This window comes from Mycteria americana, chromosome 7, assembly GCF_035582795.1.
Source record: "Mycteria americana isolate JAX WOST 10 ecotype Jacksonville Zoo and Gardens chromosome 7, USCA_MyAme_1.0, whole genome shotgun sequence".
Lineage (NCBI taxonomy): Eukaryota > Metazoa > Chordata > Aves > Ciconiiformes > Ciconiidae > Mycteria > Mycteria americana.
Window position 1 is genome coordinate 58,718,830 of NC_134371.1, and position 22,429 is coordinate 58,741,258.

Below are 22,429 nucleotides of genomic sequence, written 5' to 3' on the forward strand. Positions count from 1 at the left end.
TTAGATCCCAAAGATCAAGAATAATTTTGTCATTTGTAAAGCCTCACAGATCACAGGCATTCCTCAACTCTGATTCTTGATCAGGAGAGAGAACTAGCTAAAACCTGTGGTAAGTGTGCAGATAGTTTTTTAAATCCTTTGCCAATCACCAACTTTTATTCAAAGCTACAAATCAAGGCCACACCAACCAGACAAGAATTTATTATCAAGCTTCTTATTTCAATGTCTTTGCAGAACTTAATACACAAGGTATGCCCTCAACTATTCCTAGGGTAGGTCTGGTAAAGATAAATAACTACAATTTCATAATTCAAGTAGGCTCAAGTGCTTGCTTTATGCAACAGGTAGAGGTAAAACTACTACCAGTATAGTTACAGTGCATGTTGTCAGCAGTATTAAGGCACTTATCTTCCTGCTCTAGCCCTGTGAACACCACTTCATGCCGTTAAGCAGATACCACATCCACCCACATGCTCAACTGCAGTGGCAGACCTCTAGGTCTCTGGTTTTATATATGAAGGGGTAGAAGTTGATCCTCCCCCTGGGATTTGCAGTTTACCCACTTAAATGCTTACAAAGCATCTTGCTTCATATAAGAATTCACTGGGTTCTTTCTCCACTCACCAGGAACTGATGAATTGTTTCTGGTTTGTGTAGAAGTGCAGGGATCCACCCCCATCATATTTTCCTGGAGGCTGCACTGAGATTCTGTGATAACAGACATCCTGGAACGGCCAGCAACAGCTTCAGAAACACAAATTCAAGGTTAGCATCACACCTCAGACACTCAGACATTTGCAAGTAAATCAAGTGCTCACAAAATGCAGAACAGTGGGGAACAAGGTGTGCTTAAAAGGGCCATTTCCAGATCTCTGATGCATTAGCAAAGTGCAGGACAAAGCAATGTAGGTGGGTGAAAAGTGATCATGAAATACACCACTACAGAAAAGCAGTTCATTCCAGATTTGCAGTTCCAGTGAATTTCTTTCAGATACCACTAAGGATTCACCAATACAGCAGTTCCAGAACCTTAATACCTAGGAAGGAGGAAGTTGCAAGTCAGGGAACTGGGAAATCCTCTGAAGCTTCACACTTGCAGGGCTGTGTGAATTAGCTGTTTGATGGTGACAGTAGTACTGCAGTCTGGCAACTGGTCATGGGCAGCATCATGCCCACCATCACAGCACCCACGCACAGTGTGCATGGTGTGCAGCAGAGCAGGACCTTGACAACACTAGGTTCAGCTAAAAGACTCGATGTAATCACAACAGTAAATCTTTGGAAAGGGTCCTTTTGTAGACAGTCTCCATTGTCACATGCCAAGGTATTTCTTTCACTGAGACCAAGTCCCTCGCAAAACTGTCTGAGGAAGGGATTGCAACATACACCTCAACAGATTTGTAAAGAAAGCAAGTCTGATATGAAAAAATAAAAGTGTGATATGAAACCTAGAACTGCCTTCACCTCTAGCAATCACAATAATTTATCCAGAATTAATCACTGATTTCAAAGGACGCCAGATCTGTTTCAGACCAAGGGTAAATTTCAATTCTGGATCAAATTCCTTAGAACCATAGCCATGAAATTCAATGCTCGTATCCATTAACTCTTTACCTAGAATCTTCTTCTCAGGTGCAGAGACATTAGGTGTCACTGTTGCAACTTTAGGAACAAAAAGCATCAATTTCATTATACTCAGAACTGGCATTTTATTCCATTTGCTTTTGTCACACATGCCCAGACCTGATCTCATCACAAACTGAGCACCACTTTTTCTGTAAATGATAGTGCTCCTGGACAGGCATACCAACTGGAGGATTTGCTGCATCTAAATGGGTTTAAGTGATTCTTGTACATGAGGATATTCAGCATCCTCCAAAATTCTTATTGATTCAGAGGACTGAGGCAATATCTGTTTCTTATTTCATGCCGAAAGCACTGCTTCTGCTTCTCTCACTTCCCTGAATGAGGTGGAGACAGACAGCTCCTGATCTTCTTTAATTTGTTTAGTCCCAGAACCAAAACCTGAAGCCAGTGTTAGCTTTCTAATTGGTGCAGTGCAGCGTTTGCAACAGGACAGATATTCACTCACACTCACGGCGTTTAGCTAGCTATAATAACAGCTAATAGTATTTGAGGAATACTGAAAACACTGCTTCTCTCTCATACTCTGAGCAGGTCTTCAGGGACAAGATTGTGCCAGTAGGAAAGGCAATAGATATTTCAGATTTGCAATTAGATTCTGTACTTCAGGAAAGCTGTGACTTCTGTGAGGACATTTTTCCATCAATCAGTGACTAGATTAAAACACCTTTATTTTTCCAGCTGGCTATCCAGGTCCCTTAACTGACCTGTCTAGGGACAATCACAACTTTACCACATCATTTTGCTTGCCAGTTCACAAAATTTGTGGAGAGTTCTCTGGATTTGAGGAAGATGGGGATGCTCTAGTGCAGAACAACTTTTGACACATTAAGCTGCTTTGACTACTCCTGCCTCTCTGATACAAGGGGATTTGCACTGTTGTCTTCTGGTACCAGCTTCTCTGTCTTGCATCGCATACAGCAAGAAGCCCAGCTGTTCTGTTTACAGCTCAATTGCATGGAAAAGCACAAGTCCTGGCTAACCGTGCACTTTAAGAGAATCATTAAATTAGCAACCTCAGCATCACACAAGTGTATTACAAATAGACCCGTAATGCTGCCACTTGCAACTCAAAAAGCCAAAAGAGTCAACTATAAGCTAAAAGAAGGCAGAAAACATGGGAGTTTCCTGACACCTCAAGAAAAACAATTCCTTAGCAATCCCACACTCTGACATCTCCATCTTCTCTTCTGGCTTTGCTCAAAACCTTGTACTGACATACAATCACTGAGCTATGGCACACCAGCTGGCACTTTGGCTGCCTGATCTGAAATGTCTCCAAGGATAAAGCTCCAGTTATTGTCTAGGGGGACTGTTTGAAGAGGAGACATCTATTTGTCAACGCTATTTCTTTCTTGCCCTTTCCACTCTTGTTTTGACACTTTTAATCTTAATAACAGCCACTTACCTTTTGTTGTTTGTGGCATTTGCAAAACTCCATATGAAACTTTAAAACTCACGGCAACAGTAACTGCCTGGTGACATTTAAAGCAGTATCAAGGAATAACTACAGCAATGCTGCAGAAAAGGGCAACACATCAACAAACCCCAGCTCACAGGAACAGGACAGCAATCTGTTAGCAAAGTTTCTGCACTCAGGAGTCCAAAGTGTTGGTATGAACCAGTATGGTCTTTATTAGCATTGCCTGAATAAGCAGTCTTATGATGCACTCAGCTAGAATATTATGGCTGCAATGGAAGACCACCACTGTTTCACAGGGATATAGCAGAGAAAAGAACATTTTCTCACCTTCCCGTGGAGCAGGAATTTTTGAAAGGGTTGTTCTACGCTTTGGTTTCTGAAAAACAATGACTGCTGTAAGTAATTGGAGTAAGCTGCAAACACCTAGCACAGCACTTTGAGACAATATTGATACAAGGATTTCTGACCAACGTCTAACTATGAGACAGAAAAGACAAGTTAGAGACCTCAAACTTTAAGAATGAGGGTATTATTTATAACAAGACCTATGCTGCTGACACTTTAATACCTTAGGAAAGACTAAATCACTTTAAAGCACTTACCTGTACAGTTACATTTTCTTGCAAAGGAACATTCTCTTTCACATCTGCAGCAGATAGTTCTTCTGATAACTCAGGATTTATTGTTATCACATCATCAATTTCAATCTACAAGAGCAAAGGCAGGATTTTAGAGAGTGGAATATTGCTGCTACTACTTACTGCCTTTTTTTTTTTTTTTAAACCTTGACTTTCAGTACAGGCAAACAAACCTCACCCACTGCCTGCCAAATGTTAAGTTAAAATTGCCTGGAAGGGCAAGACAGCAGTTCATATTCCCTTTGAGTAGTCTTGTACGTCCAAATATGCTAGAAGAAATGTGCTAGTTAGGTCATTTACCCTCATCTGCCAAACACCATGCGGCTCTGCAGGTGCCATAGAGCACTTCTGAAGAGATGGGCAAAGCACATTTAGCATCAACTGCTTTAATCTCTTACTGCTAATCTTAGTAAATCTCAGCCACTCTGTGACTTCTGTGCTCAGAGAGCATTAAGTGCTTTCTGCGTGATTGCGCTTACTGAAATAAACTTCGTAGAGCTGCTTAGACTTTGGGAAATGGAGGCTTCAGCATTTAATCCACAAGTCAATTCACCTGCGTTTTCACTTGCTATTGCAAGTGATTTCACCTAGGGCCAGCTACCACCTCCTGCCTGACCCTCCAGTGAAGTCACAATCCTGCCTTCACCGCATTCTGCGGCACCCTGGCACAGGCAGCTGCAGGGCAGGGGGAGCGACAGGGGCAGGCAGCCAAGGGCAGGCTCGAGCACAAAAGACAGCAACTCTCTCGGTTCAGTTTTTCAAACCTAACCCTGCAGAAGAGGTTGAAAGCACGTGTACACAAAAACTCCGGTATCACAGCAGCTTGCGCTGGAATTCACCTAACAAAGCAACACAAGCACTACTCCTGGAAGTTCTTGAGTTCGCAATTAACTTTTAAATTACTTAAATAAAAGAAGAGTCCATAAAAAGAGCAAAAACAAGTAGGTCAACCTCTGTAAAATGTGGAGATACCACATTCTAACAAGAGAAGTAATCTATAAAATTTGATTTATATGGAAACTTTAAGTATCTAATCAGAAAGTGAATTAGCTCAGAAACACACATATGTGGACTATATAATATATATTAGCAGCATATAAGAAAATTTGCTGGTTTTTGAATTGTCTTCCTAGAGTTTTAGTATCATAAGACAAACACACAATTTTGTCAACAATTATACCTGAATCTGCAAGGTCTGCACATTTAAACGCAGCATGCACACAAACAGTATAAGATCCAATTTCAAAGAACCAGCCAATGACAACTTTAAAGATTTTAACTAAACTCTGGAGTATAGGTTTCCAGAGAAACAGAGAGGACAAGCATGTTTGCTCAGTTACCAAAAGAGATTTTGTTAAGTGTCAGGATTTTAGGCACACCAACCTCAACTGCCCAGGCTGCCTTCCCCCCGCCCTGCAGTCTCACACAGTATTTATTTTATACCAGCATAGAGATACAGGAAATCAAACTCAGCCCTCTTCACATGGCACCTTGTTAGTGGCACCTTAAGTCTTAAGGAAAGCCTGAAGGCCGTTGTTAAAGACATGAAAAGCCAACAGACAGCCCCCAGAGCTGGGAAAACTGGGACTTTGGGGCATTCAAAATCAGCAGCCAACAGCATAAGCGAGAGGCCCAACATCCCCTTGTTCACTCTGAAAGGTTCAGAGCCCTGTTTTGGTACCGCTCCGCTGCAGCCACAGTACGATTAACTTCCGCGTCTTACCTTCGCACATCTATTTCATTGCTTTAATTACACATAACGATAAAATAATCACGGAACTGAATCAGCTGCAAGAGCGTGGAAAAAGCGTTACTCATCCAGAGCGCACCCAGCAGGGCAGAGGAGCCAGCTGCGGCGGGGGCACGTTACAAACCCCCGGCTTCCAGCCGCGCACACCCCGCCGGCGCTTCACCCAAAGCCTGCCTGCCCTCGGGGGGGAGCAGCCCGCCTTCGCCGCGGTCTGGGAGAGCGTTAGAACCACCCGGGGAAGGTCACTCACCTCCTTGCCCTTGACGGCGCCGCCCTCGAACCACTCCACGGACACGGAGGACCGCCCCACGTTCACCGTCTTCACCGTCGCCTTGTGGATCAAGCCTGGAAGAGGCCGGCATTGAGCCCCGGCCCAGCCGCCCCGCGCTGCCGGGACCCCCACGGCACCGCCCCACCGCTGCCGGGACCCCCGCAGCCGTCCCGCTCCCCGCCCCGCCCCTCACCGTTGCTCCGCTGGATGTTAATGACGCGGCCGGGGCAGACGTGGCGGCAGAGGCGGGAGTCCATGGCACGGGCACGAGGAGAGCGGCAGCTCCCGTCCCGGCAGCGAAACTCAGACTCGGCCAACCGTCGCCGATTTAAACCCCGCGCGCCGGCGTGCCGCGAGGCCTACCGGGAAACACCGGCGGGAGGACTACACCTCCCAGCATGCTCTGCGCGCAGGGCCGCCTACAGTTCCCGGCGTGCCCCGGGGCGCGGCCCAGGACTACGGCTCCCAGGAGGCGGCGGCGGGCATGCTGGGAGGTGTAGTTCAGCGCGGCTGCGCGCGTGCGCAGTCGGTCCTCTGCGTGAGGGCGGCGTGGGGCAGGGCGGGCGGTGGTTCCGCGCCTGGGGAGGGCCGGCTCCTCTCGCGGGGAGTGGGCCGCAGCCGCCATCGGGCCCGGGGCGAGGCACAGGACTGAGAGCAGGGCCCGGGGCAGGCCCGCCGCGGGGGGGCGGCTGGGGGCGCGGCGGAGCTACGGGCGCGGCTGGGGGCTGCGGGGGCAGGGACACAGGCATGGGGACACACGGGCAGGGCTCTGAGATTCCTCGTGATCGTAGCTTTCTCTGTTTTTGAACCGGATAAGGAGTAGCTCCACCGAAATGGAGCCTCAAAAAATTCCTCGACACTCGTGCCTGTTCCTCTCCACGGAAATCTTTAGTAAAAGGCGAAAGATTTATGCGATCTGAAGAGAAACCAGAGTATGACCCCCACTCCCCGCCCCCCGCACCGCCCGCCTGCCCCACGCCCCACAACTCAGGGCGACGGACGCCCGCCCGCCCGCTCCCGGCACCGCGGCCCCCGGCCCGGCCCCGCCGCGGGCGCACAAGCCCTGCAGACCCGAACAGCTCGGACCGGCCGCCGGGAGCGACCGCGGCGGCGGCCGCCAGCGGGACGGGGAGCGGAGGAGAGCCGCGGTGCACCCTGGGTATGCAAAGCAGACGAATGGTAATGAGATACATGCTAATGAGGCGGCCGCTCCTGGCCGTGACACGGGCGGGCGGGGGCGGCGCGGAGGGGCCGAGCAGCGGGCGGCAGCGCTGCCCCCGCCGCTCCCGCTCCGGCTCCCGCAGCAGATCCCTTCTCCCTCCGGCCGGAACCAACAACGATCGTGTCTCCCCCCGCCATCGCAGCGGCGCCGGGACCCGGACGCCGCGCTCCTCCCCCCAACTGAGAAAAGACGACAGCTCTGTTTTTGACCAGAAAAGGGGCAGCTCCACCGAAATGGAGCCTCAAAAAATTCCTCGACACTCGTGCCTGTTCCTCTCCACGGAAATCTTTAGTAAAAGGCGAAAGATTTATGCGATCTGAAGAGAAACCAGAGTATACCGTGATCTTCTCCCGCACACAGACCGTTCCCCGGTTGTCCCCCCGCGGCAGACGGCGACCCCCGCCGCCCGCCCCGCTCTTGCCTCCACCGCCCCGGCCCGGCCCTTCGGCGAAGGACACGGGCACGGCCCCGCGCCCGGACCCGAACAGCCCCGCGGGAGCGGCGGAAAGTGCTACCGGGGCCGCGCTGCCGGTCCGCGGTGCACCCTGGGTATGCAAATGAGCCGAAGCACTAATGAACTGGCTGAACTAAAGAACTGGCTGGACGGCCGGGCCCAAAGAGTGGTGGTGAATGGAGTTTACTCCGGTTGGCGGCCGGTCACAAGCGGTGTTCCCCAGGGCTCGGTGTTGGGGCCAGTTCTGTTTAACATCTTTATCAATGATCTGGACGAAGGGATCGAGTGCACTCTCAGTAAGTTTGCAGATGACACCAAGTTGTGTGGGAGTGTTGATCTGCTGGAGGGTAGGAAGGCTCTGCAGAGGGACCTGGACAGGCTGGATCGATGGGCTGGGGTGAATTGTATGAGGTTTAACAAGGCCAAGTGCAAGGTCCTGCACTTGGGCCACAGCATCCCCATGCAACGCTACAGGCTTGGGGAAGAGTGGCTGGAAAGCTGCCTGGCAGAGAAGGACCTGGGGGTGTTTGTTGACAGCCGCCTGAATATGAGCCAGCAGTGTGCCCAGGTGGCCAAGAAGGCCAATGGCATCCTGGCCTGTGTCAAAAATAGCGTGGCCAGCAGGACTAGGGAAGTGATCGTGCCCCTGTACTCGGCACTGGTGAGGCCGCACCTTGAATACTGTGTTCAGTTTTGGGCCCCCCACTACAAGAGAGACATTGAGGTACTGGAGCGCGTACAGAGAAGGGCAACGAAGCTGGTGAAGGGTCTGGAGCAGAAGTCTTATGAGGAGCGGCTGAGGGAACTGGGACTGTTTAGCCTGGAGAAAAGGAGGCTGAGGGGAGACCTTATAGCTCTCTACAGCTACCTGACAGGAGGTTGTAGAGAGGTGGGGGTCGGTCTCTTCTCCCAGGTAACAAGTGATAGGACAAGAGGAAATGGCCTCAAGTTGCGCCAGGGGAGGTTTAGACTGGGTATTAGGAAATTTTTCTTCACCGAGAGGGTTATCAAGCATTGGAACAGGCTGCCCAGGGAAGTGGTTGAGTCGCCATCCCTGGAGGTATTTAAAGGACGTTTGGATGAGGTACTTAGAGACATGGTGTAGTGGTGGTTTTTGGCAGTGTTAGGTTTATGGTTGGACTCGATGATCTTAAAGGTCTTTTCCAACCTATATGATTCTGTGATTCTGTGATTCTGTAATGAGCTGTATGCTAATGAGGCGCCCTGGGCCCGCAGCGCCGAGTACGGCCGTAGTACGGGGGGGCGGAGGCTGCTGCGCCCGCCCGGCCCCGCCGCGGGATGCCGGGCCCTGGGCCCTGCCCGGAGGCGTTGGTGAGGTGACCCGCGGGGCAGGAAGGACGGACCTGCGACAGGCAAACCCCCGGCAGTGCTCCCCTCCCTGCCGGGCCCGCCGGCTGGGGCCCGGGGCCGCTGATGCCCGGGCAGAGCGGCCCCAGCGCCGACACACGCTGAGACGCGGCCCCGGGAGCCGCCGCCGCCCACCGCCTCCCCTCAGCGCCGCCGCGTCGCCAGGCAACGGCGTGCTCCCCGCGCTGGCGGCGCGGTGACGTCACGGCCTCGCGAGAGCTCCCCCCGCCAAACCGCCCCGTGAGCTTCCTCCCCGCCTCTTTGCGCCAGTGCCGCACCATGGGTGAGTGGGGCCGTCGCCGGGCCCGGCCGCCATCCGCCGCCATCCGTTCGCCGCGCCGCCGCTGCCCGCCCCTGACTCTTACCGGGTTACAGCGGGGGCGGCTGCCGGCTTGCACCGCCCGTCATTGGGGGTGGCCGCGACAGCACCGAGCTGCTGGCGGGAAGAGGGTGCCCAGGCCCAACATGGCGGCGGGCCCGGGGAATGGGGGGACGGGCGGCCTCGCCTCTCTTTGCCGCAGGCCCCGAGCGCTGGGCTCGCTCTCGGTGGCGCTGGGGCCGTAGTGCTCGGGGGCTGTGGAGGGAGTGTTTCCCGCAGGGAACCCGGTGGATGAGGTGGGACGGCTTTCGTAGGGGACCCAGCAACAGGCGCGCGGGGGGGGGGGGGGGGTGGCCCTGTACCTAGCTGGTTGGCGGGGGATTGTAGAGGAGACAAGAGATGGGGTACGATGGGGAGATAGTGTTATGGGGTACCCAGCAGGCTGGGTAGGAGAAGGGGGTTTGTGTTGGGGTGTCCCTCAGGGGCCCAGCAGGCTGGAGGGGTGGGGGTTCCTTTCTGTAGATGATGTACCAGACCCAGAGAATAACGTGGGGTGTCTGCTATAGGGTGCCTAGCAGCTTGGGATGGGGCACTTCCCATAGGGTGCCCGGCACATGAGGTGGGTTGGGAGGCTGCTTCCCAAAAGGGACACCCGTCAGGCACGGTGGAGGGAGGCTGCTTAGTACAGCTCTGCTGGCAGGGAGGAGGCTGAGGCGGATCTGAGTATCAATGATGAAGCTTCTCTGATTGCTGCATAAGGCTGAGTGCACTGTGCGGATACCAACCTTGGAGAGCTGAGGACTCAGAACTGTGCCGTCCCGTGGCCAGGTGGGCTCCGCGCCATTCTCTGACCACACTGCTCTCCATTCAGGTATCTCCAGGGACAACTGGCATAAGCGTCGCAAGACTGGGGGCAAGAGGAAGCCCTACCACAAGAAGAGGAAGTATGAGTTGGGGCGACCTCCTGCCAACACTAAGGTGGGTGATTTGAGGAGGGTGGTCAGTAGTTGTGTTTTCAAACTTGGGTGGCTGGTCGTGTGCTGTTAGAGGCTTAAATATATGCTGTGTTTTGTGGTTAAATATCTGTCACTGCTTCTTTAAAAGGTGGTATTTTCCCCTATGCCCGTGGAAAGCAGTGATCTATTTTTGCAATAAGAGGCAATTGGAGTGATGAAACTTCCACCTTAGGTAGATGCAACAGACCGTTTTGGTCACTTACTGTATCTGCCGATGCTGGGGTTTGTCATAGTTACACTGACCACGTTGCCTTTGAGCTTAGGAGTTGGCTGGGCTCCTGCGTGAGCTGTGCAGCGTTCCAGCACCAACAACACCCTGGTGTTTGTTTCTGACCATAGATTGGCCCACGTCGAATTCATACAGTGAGGGTTCGTGGTGGAAATAAGAAGTACCGTGCCCTTCGGTTGGATGTTGGCAACTTCTCCTGGGGATCGGAATGTAAGTACATCGTAAGCCCAGTGTGTTGGAAGGGAAAAGTCTTTTACAGCTGTGCTGGTCCCCAGTACTGCTACAGAGTAGAGGGATAATGATGCAAGTGTAGCTTTGTAGGCTGGGTTTGAACATTGTGGAGCTTGCAGTACTGCGTCTGAAGTGGCATGCATAGTGATGATAACTTTGACCTTACGTGGCCTTAGGAGACTTGGATGTCTGCTAAGCTCACAGTGATTGGAGTGTCATAGTTACACTGAGTGACATGCTTGCATTACCTTTTTTACTGAGGGAGAACTACAGAGGGGCAAAAAACCAAAATATGGGTAGTTCTTCATAAATGCAACTTCTTCTGTTCACTGATGAACCCTTAGTAAAAGTTAGGCGGTCCTGTACAAGAGAGAAGGGCGTTGAGGATTTTGTCCTAGGGTCATGCCTTGTCAGAAGAATCCTTGCATGTGCAGTTTACTTCATACTCCTGCCTTGCTAAGCAAAAGCGGGAAGCACAGAAGGGAGAGAGGAGTCTATAGTGTTTCCCCTGAACAAGGTGGGTTTTCTCTGAATTACAAACTGAAAACCGTATAACTTGAGTCCCGGCCTGTTCAGTGTTACTCGGCGTGATGGTAAAGCTAGCAGGCAGTAAGGTGGTGTTTCAGTGGCCAGTGTGGTGTGAGGGAGAAAGGGCATGCTTTCTCCCCAGTGATCACAGAGCGTTGTCTGTACTGTGGTAAGTGCTGTCATTCATAGGCAGCGTTACAGAAATGAAGGGACTGAGCATACCTTGCAGAACAAGGATGAGGTACATGAGCGAGGAGGAGAAAACCCATCTTGTGCCTGGCCTTTGCATATGTGGAGGGCTGTGTCTCCAGGGCGGGCAACTGCCCTGTGTAAAAGTTGTCCAGTCAAATCTAGTAGCTAAGACTGAATGCTTCAGGTGGATCTTGAGAGGGGAAGCTGGTGTTTTCACCTTTCAGTTTACTCATAAACCCTCATCCTGTAAAAATGGTTTCTAGTATGTGTTGCAGAGCAGTCCCCTTCAACACGGCTTAATTCAGTAACTCTAGGAAGTACATCGGGCATTGAGCCCTGTGTGCAGTGTCAGTTGGCATCTGCTGAGGTATCTTCCAATCCAGAGATTTATTTTTTAGCATTGCTTAGTCTTATTTGAGATGAGTTCCAGCAAGGCCACAGATCCTAGTTTTTCACCTGGGGTGAATCAGTTTCCAGGTGTAGGCTTCTGTCCTTGCAACAGAAAGTTGGACTTACGAAAAATAGATGCATATCTTCGTTAAATTTAATTCAGTGCCAGGGAAGCTGGAGGACATTTGATGGGGTGATGAGTGTGAGATGGTTTGAGGGTATGTGTGAGATGCTGTGGACTGTATTCTCAGTTGTCTGATCCCTGTAGGTTTGAATTCATGCTCTTCTTTTGAAAGGCTGCACTCGCAAGACCAGAATCATCGATGTTGTCTACAATGCTTCCAACAATGAACTGGTGCGGACAAAGACCCTGGTGAAGAATTGTATCGTTCTCATTGACAGCACCCCGTACCGGCAGTGGTATGAAGCCCACTATGCCTTGCCCCTTGGACGCAAGAAGGGCGCTAAACTGGTGGGTCTGGGATTGTCAGTGTCATTTTGACTCCTTGCAGAGGGTAGAATCTGCCCCGCTAGAGGCAGTTAGCTGTTGTGAGTGGACAGTACCCTGCCAGAACAGCATTGGGTACCTGTCTGTGATAACAGTGGTTATCTGGGCTACATTCCCGTCAGCCCCCAGGACAGTCTGGCTCTGTTAATGGAGTGTTCAGTACCACGGAGCGTTCTCTGAGGCATTGCACCCATTTGTGCACAAGGACCTGCCTGCAGATCTCTTTGGTCTTCTAATGATGATAACCTTTGTCCAGTTCTGCTACTGAAGGGAGAGTGATGACATCTTATGATGCTGAGGAAGACTTTGCAGATCAGGTCCTTGTGCTGGGGAATGATTGCTTTTAGAAGCTTGTGGATTGCTAACTAAATTTCAGCTTGCTTTTAAGTGTTCTTAAGTGTCTTTACACTATCCAGACCTATCGTCTCTAATTTTGTTCAAGATGCAAACCCCAGACCACTGGAAGGTATTTAAACCCCCATGTGTAGCACTCAGCTTAAGGTTGTCTCCTTACATTAAAAACAAAGCACTTTTAGCTGAGTGCTGTGTGGTTCAGAAGCACTGGGAGAGCTTGTAACCTGTCTGCCAGGACTGGTGCCACACCCAAGTGCTCTTACTATGTCTGGAGAGGGAAAGAGTATTCACTTTTTCTGGAGGAGGATTCATTCATCAAGGAAACCTTTGCAATTTCATTTGTTTAAGAGCACCCTTCCCTAGGGCACTGTGCTTTGTTGTCAGCAGTGACTCTAGTTAGCAACGTTGCATTTGTTGGCCTCAAAAGTGACAGTGCCTGGTTGGTTCTGTGAGGTTGAAGTATTTGTACCTCTGCAAGGTATGACTTGGGAAACACAGTGCAGTGCTGAGAATACAAGGGTCTCCTTGATGTTAGTGGAGACCACCTGCTCTAGCAGAAGGTGGCCGTATGTTTAACCTTGTCTTTGCTTATGGTCTTGTTTTTAGACTCCTGAAGAGGAGGAAATCTTGAACAAGAAGCGTTCAAAGAAGATCCAGAAAAAATACGATGAGCGAAAGAAGAATGCCAAGATAGCAAGTATTCTTGAGGAGCAGTTCCAGCAAGGAAAGCTACTTGGTGAGTCCCTGGCAGCATTCATGTGAGTGGGGATAAGGGAGTCGGGGCACAAAGAGGGTGCCAGAGCAGATCTTACTATTTTTGGTCTTGGGATCACTTAAAGTTCTACGTGCTGTGATAAAGCTAACTGCAGGGTGAAAGCAATGGGGTGTTCTCAATATCTGTAGGAGTATCTTCTGGGTCTTAAAGGTAACTTGTTTTTTATCTTCTCTGGAGATGCCCCACTTCTGGCAGGAAGGGGGAGTCCGTTTCTGGAGCTTGAATTGGCACACGTCCCAGCCAGGCCCCTGGAGTTGATCATTCCTGGTTGGCCTTTGAGAGAAACGGTGGGGCTTGAGACTTCCAAAATGAGCAAAGGCCCGTGGTCTGCACTGTGTGTCAAAAATGTCCTACGAGCATGTAACAGCTTTGACCAGTTTCAAGTTCTGGGAAATAGTTCAGTGTTCTGAAGTCTTCTGGTGATGAGACCTTTGTCCAGTTCTGCTACTGAATTTGAGCGATGACAGTTTGGAGATCTGAAGAGGACTTCATTAGGGACCCTGTCCAGCAGAGCAGGTTCCAGAGCATGATACCTTAGGGGGAGGTGCTGAAGCCAGCACGTAAACTGGTGTATCTGTTACTGATAACTTGCTCGTCCGTGCTTTTGCAGAGAGACTGTGTGCAGTGTTTTTTTCAGTTTGTGTCTATACTGGGGTAGTGAATTATTAAACCTCTTTAACTGGATGACTTCTCCTTGCAGCCTGCATTGCCTCTAGACCTGGACAGTGTGGCCGAGCCGATGGCTACGTGTTGGAAGGCAAGGAATTAGAGTTCTACTTGAGGAAGATCAAGGCCAGAAAAGGCAAATGAATAAAAACTATTCTGCTGACAGAATGAATAAAGCCAAAAGCCTGCTACAGTAAAGGGGTTGTGTGCTCATTTGTGAGTGCAGGGTGGAGGGGGCTTGCGTAGCTCCTCCTGCCTTTAAGGTGTGAAAGGAAGAAGGATCTCTGCTGGAATCCCTGAGTGCTTTTGTGTCTTCAGGCAAGCTCTGACTCTGCATACTCTCGACTAAAAGATCTCCCTGGGTTCTAGGACAGTGACTTAATGGACCAAGTGGGTGTGCAAAAGAGTTGTCCGACTTGGCTCAAGTGGAAAATTTTCAGTACTGAAAACCTGCGAGCAGGAGGAAGGTGCAAATGTCCATCCCCGCTAGAGTTCTGGCTTTCTGGGAGCTGCTGAGGTCTGGCTGGGCACACGTCTCCCCTCTTCCTGTCGTGTGTTAGGTCAGCACATGCCGCATTTGGGGTCTTGGAGCGAGGTCAGTGGGCGAAGGGGCCCTGCTGCCTCAGGAGAGGGCTGTCCAGGGAGCAGCTCTGCAGCTGCAGTGCTGCTTTTCTTAGACTCTGCATTTGTGTTAAGTCTGGCTGAAAACTTGTCTTTTACACCTCTGGCCTCTGCAGCTGGCACCTCCTGCCTCCACTTTCCAGATCACACATGCTCGCATCATCTGGTTTGGGCCAGCAGCCCCTTTTGCCATTGCTTGGTGTTTCCTGCCTGGCTGTACAATTGCCCTCGGGGCCCAGTATCTATTTTTAATCTGACTTGGCTGCACTGCTCAGTGACCAGCTGGTCTTTCCCTGACCTCCTTGGTCTCATTCCAGTGCAAGATAAATTCCTTCTAGCAGAAGGGCCAGGCTCTCGTCATGGTCTGTCCCTTTCGAAAGCTGGGTACAAACACCAGCTTTCTGCCCTGTTGTTTGTGGTGGCATTGGAAAGCTGTGGTGAACAAAAGCTTTTCTGGATGTTTTGGGGCATGAAATGTCATTCCTTGGGGCTCCTGGTTTTATAGAAGGCCAATGTGATGGATCTCTGCAACTCGTTGCCAAATGCTTCGTGCAGGTGTTAGGGTGAATTTAGGAGCCCATCTAAGGGCAGGTCCCAGGGCTGTGGAGGAGCCAGTCTTGCACATCTCGTGCTTGCCAAGCGGACACACTGCATACTACACCCTGCTTATGTATTTTTACAAAAGTTTCATTTATTCATAGGAGCGCTCTGGTGCGAGGCAGACTACCTACAGCCCCAGCTTCACAATTTTTAGCTCTGAACTGAAGGTGATAGTCTGTGATCTTGCCCCAAGCAGAGCTGTGGTGAGGCCCATGTCACTAGTGCCTTAAAATGCAAAATGTCTCCCCCACAAATACCTCGTGCTTGGTATTTTTAAGTTTTTCCTGTGCTGCTCTGCCCTGGCTGCTGTGTTTGGCAGCAGGAGGTGCTAGCGGGCTCCCGTGCCCTGGGCAGCACAGGTTCATCCTGCCTTGCTGGCAGGGATTTGAGGGTGGGGCTGTGCCCCAGATGGAGAGACACACCACCCCCATCGGAAAACGGTACCTGTTACCTGGGTGGCCGCAGCAGCACGGTTACGCCGTGGTGGGCGTGTGTCGGCACTGCCTTGGGTCTGCGCTCGTGTGGGCACTGCGAAGAGAGCCGTGCCCAGCTGGGTGTAACTGGCCGCGCTTCCGGAGTCCCTGGCAGTGGGACCTGGGCTGGGTGGAACGTTTGCACAAGCACATTCCTTCTCCATAGTGATCTGGGATAAACTTTCCCTGCTCTCCAGCAACGCCTGCTTTCCAGAGAGGTGGGGCAGAGGCGATAAAGGGCACTTGGGAGGGATGTGTCACGGCTGCTTCCTCCGAGTGTGTTTCTTCTCCCCCCTCGCCCTCCGCAGAGCGCAAACAGGATTCGGGGTGTTTCTGGGGGACTTTGTACAGATGGAGAAACTGAGGCTTACGGAGCAAGTGCAGTGCCAACTTGGTGTCAGAGCAGGAGCTGTAAATCTGGCCCCTGATGAGCAGGGTTATGGCTGATTCATCAATGCACGCTGCTTATAATGTTATTGCTCTGAAAAACACAGCTGCCAAGGGCAACAGCCCATGGGAACGCACGCAGCACTCGCTGCCCGCTGGAGACACGCTGTAGGTGTGACATGGGAACGGGACGGTGGCAGCTGGCCAGGGGCACGTGGCACCTGGCTCCCACGGTGGCACAGGCTGCGGGACCTTGTGCGGCTTGGCCACAGGATGTATGGTTTCTGGTCTGGCCTTGGCACGGCCCCGTGGATGTGCACAGGGATTTACCTGCCTGGGAGGAGGCAAGCCTGCCGTGCACTGAGCCAGAAAGAGATGGGTAGGGGCTGGGGTTAAGCACAGCTTTAGTCTGGCTGGGTTTATGAGGTGCCAAAGCCTGGTCTAAGGACCTTACCCAGTTCCACAGATAGGTGTGAGGGCTGAATTTAAAAAGCTACTTTTCATGCGATGAGCAGCCGGCAGCGTAACCCAGGTGAGGTCACTCGTCATCCTGAGTGCTGCTCCTTGCTGTTGAGTGGCTCTCTCAGCTCCACGCAGCATTAACTTTGGGGTATTTTCAGGGGACGTGGTCCAACCCAAAAAATGACCTCGTGGTTACTCTTTAACAGGTTCAGCAGTGGCCCAGAGGGCAGCGGAGGAGGAGCAGGGCTGGCTTGCAGGGGTGAGACGGGAGCTTTAAAGGAAAGGTGGCTTTGGGAAAGGCCGGCTTGCAGGAAAGGGAATTTTTTAACAGCTCTGCTAATATTCTCAGGGGAAACACACGTCTCTGAGTGCAGGAATCCTTCTACAGGGGCTGAAAGCATCTTTCTGGGTTTTTTCTGGCTGTATCACTTGGTCTAATACCCTACAACCATCACTGGTGTCAGTCCATGGGGCTGTGCCCTCTTTGCCCCAGGAGAACATGCGCACTCCTTGACAAAATCCAAATTCACCCGCTCTTTGGATAAACGTGATGTCCCTGCTGTCTCACCTCTGGGGATGATTTCCACCGACAAGGAATAACCTCAAAGCTGAGGCTGGCAATAGCTTTATTAATATTAAGGGAACATCTCCATCACGGTGTTGGTTTTCTGCAAGACTAATGCCCTTGTCCCATCCCTTGCATTGGGGTGTGGGCTGTCCCCCACGCTGGGCCATGGGAGCAGGGATTGAGCCTGGCCAGCTGCAAGTTGGCAGCGTCATCAGACAGATGGGCTGAATCCTGCCGTTTTGGGGCTAACAGCTAGTGTTGAAGGCTGTCTGCCCAATCCCAAACCCACCAGGATCTTCCCATCAGCCTGGGGACACATCTTGGCTCAGGGCTGGGTGGCAAAAGACCTGGCGATGTCCTGTTTCTGGACAGGGGGTGCAAGGGGGGTGTCCAGGGACAAGGAGCTTTGTGGCTGGCGGTGGCGGTGCCTTGGGGTGGGGGCAGCTATTCTGCCCCCGGGAAAGGGGTGCTTTTGGGGCAGCCTCAGGGCTCCCAGGCCTCTGGCCGGTCAGCCCCGATGCTCTCACTGGACGGTGCCTTCACCTGGATCAGCGGCAGCTCCTTCCTCTGTGTTTTGGAGGCCTCCAGCGGCTGGGTCCCTCCTGGGCGACCGCCAGGCGTGGTGGGCTCGCTGGCCCGGCTCTCCTCATCCTCCGTCTCCTCCTCCTCGATGCGGGCCACCGACTCTGGGTCCTCGGAGCGGTTGGGGTAGGGGGAGGGGAAGCTGCCATCTGCCCGGGAACGCCGCAGGTGGGGGTGACCTCGGCTGCCCCGGCCGAAATTTTTGATGCTGATGGCGGGGGATGCGGCGGCGAAGAAGCGGCTGAGCAGGGGCGTCTGGATGCGCATCGTGCTCGGCGAGGCCTCTGCCGGCTGGCTCTGCTCCGCATCCTCGCACATGCTGGGGGAGCACGGCGGGGTGATGGGGACAGGCTGCCATCCTCCGCAGAGATGCCCAGCACCACTCACTGCCTCCGTCCCAATGCATTTGCAAGCAGGGAGCAGCTCCGGGAGGCCACGTCTCTGCCTTAGCAGCTCATCCATCACCCAGTGCAGCCCGCAAGCCCCACAGGGGCTGGGCAACGCACTCCCAGGGGGGATTTGCTGTTTGCTTGCTGTAATTGGGCCCGGGGGGACAAGCCTGCTTGTGCTATTGCTACCTGAAGCGCTCACCCTCTTTTTCTCCAGCCCCAGGGCTGTGCCGTGCACTCACCGCATGTCAAAGGTGGACCCCAGGAACGAGGGCTTCAAGGTCTCAGCGGCTGTGGCCGTGGTGTAGGGGGGCTGAGCTGTGGACTCATTCCAGTATTTGTCCTTCACGGCGGGGGGCAGGTTCTGGTACATGTCATCCACGGAGAGCAGGGACACCTGGGCACGGCAAAGGCAGGGGACAGGCGTGGCTTTGTGAGGACGTGAGCAGGACCGGTGGCTGCGGATGCTGCTCCAGGTGCCAACCTGGCAGGGGTAGGGCTGGGCTCTGCAAGGGGCCAGGGAGGCTCTGGGCCCATCTCCTGGCTGCATTTGGGGTTTTCCCCTTTTGAACACTTTTCTCGGAGGTGAGGGGCCGAGCAGTGGTGCCAGGCTGCTGAGTGTCCCTTGGAGGGGTGCTGAGCCCGCCGTGGGGAGCAGACACACAGAGGACAGGGATGGAGGGACAAGGGGAAGCCCTGCTTCCTTGCATGGGAATCTATTCTGGACAAGGACCTGCGTGGCCAGGAGCCGGGCTGGGGGCCGGCAGGGCACAGGTCCCACTGCCAGGGGGCAGGGATGTCCCTGTGCCCCGACTGCAGCATCCCCACACAATGTCAGCCTGGGGCAGAACCCACCTGCAGGTTCCTGTCTATCAGCTTGTTGGTCTCAAAGTCATCGTCGTCTTCTCCAAAGGGGTTAATGATCTGCTCTGCGACCTGGGGAGGAAGGGGGCCAGGTGAGATAGGGGAGCAGGGACAGGGACACCTTCCCACAGGGCTCTCCATCCCTTGGTCCACCCATGGGGCACAGGAAACTGTGGAGCTCCGTGGTGCCCTGGTGTGATGGCTGGGCCCAAAGGATGTGTCCCCAGTGGCAGACAGCAGTGATGTGGCCGGTGCCATGCCCTGGGCCAGCCACCCCCGCAGCCCAGGGGGGTGCTGAGGGCCACCTGGCCACCGCCAGCCCATAAGGCAAAGCCCAGCTGCCTGGCCATGTCTCACCTTCAGCCAGCCAGCATAGAAGAAGAACTGGAGGAGGGTGGAGAGGGGGACGTACATGTCCAGGTCCCCCTCCTGCCCTGGCTCCAGCGGCTCCAGGAACTGCCGCCCGATGAGGCAGAAGGCGAAGAAGGAGTAGACGGCGATGGTGACCACCTGCCGGGAGTGCGGGTCAGCCAACGGCGCGGGTGGCAGCCGAGGGGTACGCTCGGCACAGGAGCAGCGAGGATGCAAGAGGCTTAGCCGGTCACTGATGCTCTCTCTCCTGGGCTTAAGGCTAAACCCTGCTGCCCCACCACGCGGGCTCCCGCACCTCTTTGTGGGGCTGTGAACCAGCGGCCATGCCGGATCCGGCACCAGGTGCAATGGGGGAGTAAAGTGCTTTTAGGAAGGGGGATAAAGTGCTCCCCATCGGGGTGCAGGGAGGAGGCTGTGGGGTTCCTCTGCCATTGTGGGGTGGAAGGAGCTAGGATCTGGGCTCAGGGGGCCTGTGGTCCCGCGGGGTGCGGAGTACCCACCTGCGTATACACCAGGGGGATGCTGATCCAGTCGTAATGGAACAACATGCTGCACTTGGCCCGATAGAGATTCAGCTCCTGGGCAGAGAGGACGAGGACGGGTGACCACGGCTTTGCACAAGCCCCCCCGCGGCACCTGGTTCCCCCCGCGCACCCGGCGCCGACTCACGTCCATGAGCAGGCGGAGGGCCACATCGTCACGGATGCGGCCATCCCGCCTGGCCTGGGCCGCCAGGTTGGTGAACCACACACAGGGGATCCAGTACTTGTTGAAGTCAGAGTGGAGGCTTTCAAATTTCTTGCGCTCGTCCTGTGTCATGAAGCCTGCGGCAGGGCAGAGGCTCAGTGCCACGGCCCCCATGTTGGTGGGGGAGAGCCCTTTTGGGGACTGTCCCCAGCAGGAACGTAGGGTTTTCCAGGTGAAACTACAGCCCCTGGAGACGAGCTCTGGGCAGAGGGGACGCGGGGCTCTTTGGGGGTGAACATCCGTGCAAGGATGCCATCCCGTGTGCGGGGCAGTTTGGAGCAGGGATGCTTGCAAGGATCCCTGGCCCCCAGCACACTCTCCCCGTGACGGGGACACGTCTGTGGCCCCCAGCTCTCACCCCACATTGCAAGCCATCACCCCCGGGGCTTAGCTCCTCACCTGCTTCCACCACGTGGTCCATGGTGGGGAAGCGCTTGAGCACCCTGGTGCTGACAGAGCGCAGGATGAGGACCGCCGACAGGTTGGCATAGCGGATGAGGGTGCGCCGCAGGATCCGGCCCCTCTCGTCGTTGCCGTGGACGTTGCTGGAGATGACGCACATGAGCTGGTCGGGCAGGGGGATGCTGGTGTACTGGGCCCACCACCGGTTCACGATCAGAGTGACGTAAAAACCTGCACCAAGAGATGCGTGGGGGTTCGGCGCAGCCGGGCAGTGGGTTGAGGCGAGGACAAGCCCACGCCAGGAGAGCCAGCATGTTTCCAGGGGTGACAGATTTCTCTGTGGCCGGGAGATAAAGCACACGTTGTGCTTCCCATTGGGCTGCCCTCCCCAGGGATGGAGATGGGGATGTCCCCAGCTCTTCCCTTCCCTGGGTGCAGGTGGCACACGGCAGGACAGCCACCTCTTGTACGTAAGGTGCCCCTTTCCTGGGTGGGGGGAGGAGGGTGCGGAGTGGGCCAGGGGAAATCACAACCTCCCACTGGCATCCCCAGGGCCAGGGAGCTGTGCTCAGTGGGTCTGGGAGCCAAGTGCCATCCCTGGAGCACCAGGCTCCTCCATCTCCCATCCGATGGTGTCCAAGGGATGTTTTGGCGTGGGGTCAGGATGGGCAGTGGGGCATCCTCAAGCCACCAGTGCCGGGGAGAGCAGGGCACGCCAATTCCCGGATTCTGGAGAGGGGCCCATACCTAGGACGAACGACATGGGGATGAGGTCCGTGGAGCGGTTGCAGTATTGAGCCACTTTGGTATAGAGGCGCTTCTGCTCCTCGGTCAGCAGCCGCCTGCAGCGGACACACAGTGGGATCAGGGACACGCAGTGGGATCAGGGACGCGCAATGGGGCCAGGGACACGCAGTGGGATCAGGGACACGCAGTGGGATCAGGGACGCGCAATGGGGCCAGGGACACGCAGTGGGATCAGGGACGCGCAGTGGGATCAGGGACGCGCAATGGGGCCAGGGACACGCAGTGGGATCAGGGACACGCAGTGGGATCAGGGACGCGCAGTGGGATCAGGGACGCGCAATGGGGCCAGGGACACGCAGCGGGGCCAGGGACACGCAGCGGGGCTGGGGCGCTGCCTTGGACCTCCACAAAAAGCCATTGCCTGACTCCCCTTCTCCTTGCCCTCCCCTGCCCACTCCCACCCTCCATGGGGAAGTCCCCTGGGCTTCTCCCCTCCCTGCAGAGACCCCAGTCCACGACCAGTGGGGCATCTCTGCCCATCCCAGTGGGTCAGCAGGGAGGGACATGACCATGACACACCGACCCCACTCACCGGTAGACGAGGCTGAGCAGGGCATACAGCACCACAAAGACGATGAACTCCTTGTACAGCAGCTTGTAGATGCTGCCTTTCCAGCGGAAGAGCAGCTTGGAGAAACCTCCAAAACGGGAGTTGGCGACTTTCAGTGTGTAGGAGATGGTCATCGCGGCTCAGCCCCACACCTCGGCGGAAAAATCCTTCTCTCGCTGGCTGCTGGCTAAATTGAGGAGAACTGGGGTTCCTGCTGCCGTCCAGGCTGCAGGGCCTGGGGACGCGCACTTGCTCCCACGCCAGGCACTATGGCCCATCAGCAGGATCGCCCGCACGGCCGCCCTGCCCTTCCCACGCCTGCTTCAGCCGCTGCCTGCTCCCTGCCTGCACCCACCCGTCCCACTGGTGCCTCTTCCCCCTAAATACCCCAGCATGGGCCAGCACAGCTGAGCCCTCCCCGTGATGGATTGGGGCTGTCAGAGGCAGGGAACAGGGAACTTCAGGTTGGTCACACCTCCCTGCCACCGGCCACGGCCGGACATTTCAGTGGGGGCTGCGGGTGCCGGAGCCAGGGCTGGGCAGGAACCAGTCGGGCGGTTTGGGTCGTTCCCCTTTGCAGCCACGGTGACTGAATTTAGGCTCCGTGAGAAGGAGGGGAAAGGACGG

General features: G+C 54.3%; 3 protein-coding genes and 7 non-coding genes across 10 annotated transcripts in view; 6 read left to right on the forward strand and 4 right to left on the reverse strand.

The window, feature by feature from the left end:
- The window catches only part of KIF2C (kinesin family member 2C), a 19,142-nt gene extending 13,135 nt beyond the window's left edge, over positions 1-6,007 (reverse strand). The window contains exons 1-5 of the mRNA XM_075508634.1: positions 5,920-6,007; positions 5,706-5,800; positions 3,670-3,774; positions 3,395-3,443; positions 625-744 (exon numbers count right to left, since the gene is read on the reverse strand). Coding sequence (XP_075364749.1) covers positions 625-744; positions 3,395-3,443; positions 3,670-3,774; positions 5,706-5,800; positions 5,920-5,983 — 433 coding nt within the window. The 5' untranslated portion in view covers positions 5,984-6,007. The remainder of the gene's footprint in view (positions 1-624; positions 745-3,394; positions 3,444-3,669; positions 3,775-5,705; positions 5,801-5,919) is intronic.
- A 540-nt stretch (positions 6,008-6,547) lies between these two features.
- On the reverse strand, positions 6,548-6,662 carry LOC142413300 (U5 spliceosomal RNA). Its single transcript, XR_012776762.1, has one exon. It is a non-coding gene; the product is annotated as a U5 spliceosomal RNA (small nuclear RNA).
- A 507-nt stretch (positions 6,663-7,169) lies between these two features.
- On the reverse strand, positions 7,170-7,284 carry LOC142413301 (U5 spliceosomal RNA). Its single transcript, XR_012776763.1, has one exon. It is a non-coding gene; the product is annotated as a U5 spliceosomal RNA (small nuclear RNA).
- A 1,595-nt stretch (positions 7,285-8,879) lies between these two features.
- On the forward strand, positions 8,880-14,176 carry RPS8 (ribosomal protein S8). The gene is made up of 6 exons (XM_075508638.1): positions 8,880-9,053; positions 9,961-10,067; positions 10,445-10,544; positions 11,972-12,147; positions 13,144-13,273; positions 14,013-14,176. Exons 1-6 carry the CDS (start codon positions 9,050-9,052, stop codon positions 14,120-14,122), a joined length of 627 nt encoding a protein of 208 aa, XP_075364753.1. The 5' UTR covers positions 8,880-9,049; the 3' UTR covers positions 14,123-14,176.
- Positions 9,810-9,894, forward strand: LOC142413235 (small nucleolar RNA SNORD55/SNORD39). Its single transcript, XR_012776699.1, has one exon. It is a non-coding gene; the product is annotated as a small nucleolar RNA SNORD55/SNORD39 (small nucleolar RNA).
- LOC142413241 (small nucleolar RNA SNORD46) lies at positions 10,250-10,353 on the forward strand. Its single transcript, XR_012776705.1, has one exon. It is a non-coding gene; the product is annotated as a small nucleolar RNA SNORD46 (small nucleolar RNA).
- On the forward strand, positions 12,413-12,486 carry LOC142413237 (small nucleolar RNA SNORD38). The gene has a single exon (XR_012776701.1). It is a non-coding gene; the product is annotated as a small nucleolar RNA SNORD38 (small nucleolar RNA).
- On the forward strand, positions 13,726-13,797 carry LOC142413238 (small nucleolar RNA SNORD38). Its single transcript, XR_012776702.1, has one exon. It is a non-coding gene; the product is annotated as a small nucleolar RNA SNORD38 (small nucleolar RNA).
- Positions 14,177-14,861: 685 nt separating the features above from the next.
- LOC142413252 (small nucleolar RNA SNORA35) lies at positions 14,862-14,991 on the forward strand. Its single transcript, XR_012776716.1, has one exon. It is a non-coding gene; the product is annotated as a small nucleolar RNA SNORA35 (small nucleolar RNA).
- A 2,504-nt stretch (positions 14,992-17,495) lies between these two features.
- BEST4 (bestrophin 4) lies at positions 17,496-21,936 on the reverse strand. The gene is made up of 9 exons (XM_075509261.1): positions 21,785-21,936; positions 21,193-21,287; positions 20,443-20,676; positions 19,966-20,120; positions 19,797-19,874; positions 19,282-19,434; positions 18,916-18,996; positions 18,303-18,457; positions 17,496-17,990 (listed from the first exon to the last, which is right to left on the reverse strand). Exons 1-9 carry the CDS (start codon positions 21,934-21,936, stop codon positions 17,573-17,575), a joined length of 1,521 nt encoding a protein of 506 aa, XP_075365376.1. The 3' UTR covers positions 17,496-17,572.
- Between the last annotated feature and the right edge of the window lie 493 nt (positions 21,937-22,429).

Bases quoted from the DNA above. Each gene is read 5' to 3' on its own strand.
- BEST4 (XM_075509261.1), bottom strand. From the start codon at position 21,936: ATGACCATCTCCTACACACTGAAAGTCGCCAACTCCCGTTTTGGAGGT. The intron at 19,435-19,796 runs GTGGGTACTCCG...CACTCCCGGCAG, and splicing joins TCCCCCTGGTGTATACGCAG to GTGGTCACCATCGCCGTCTA. The intron at 18,458-18,915 runs GTGGGTTCTGCC...TGCCGTGCCCAG, and splicing joins TGATAGACAGGAACCTGCAG to GTGTCCCTGCTCTCCGTGGA.
- RPS8 (XM_075508638.1), top strand. The intron at 10,068-10,444 runs GTGGGTGATTTG...TTCTGACCATAG, and splicing joins GACCTCCTGCCAACACTAAG to ATTGGCCCACGTCGAATTCA. The intron at 13,274-14,012 runs GTGAGTCCCTGG...TTCTCCTTGCAG, and splicing joins CCAGCAAGGAAAGCTACTTG to CCTGCATTGCCTCTAGACCT.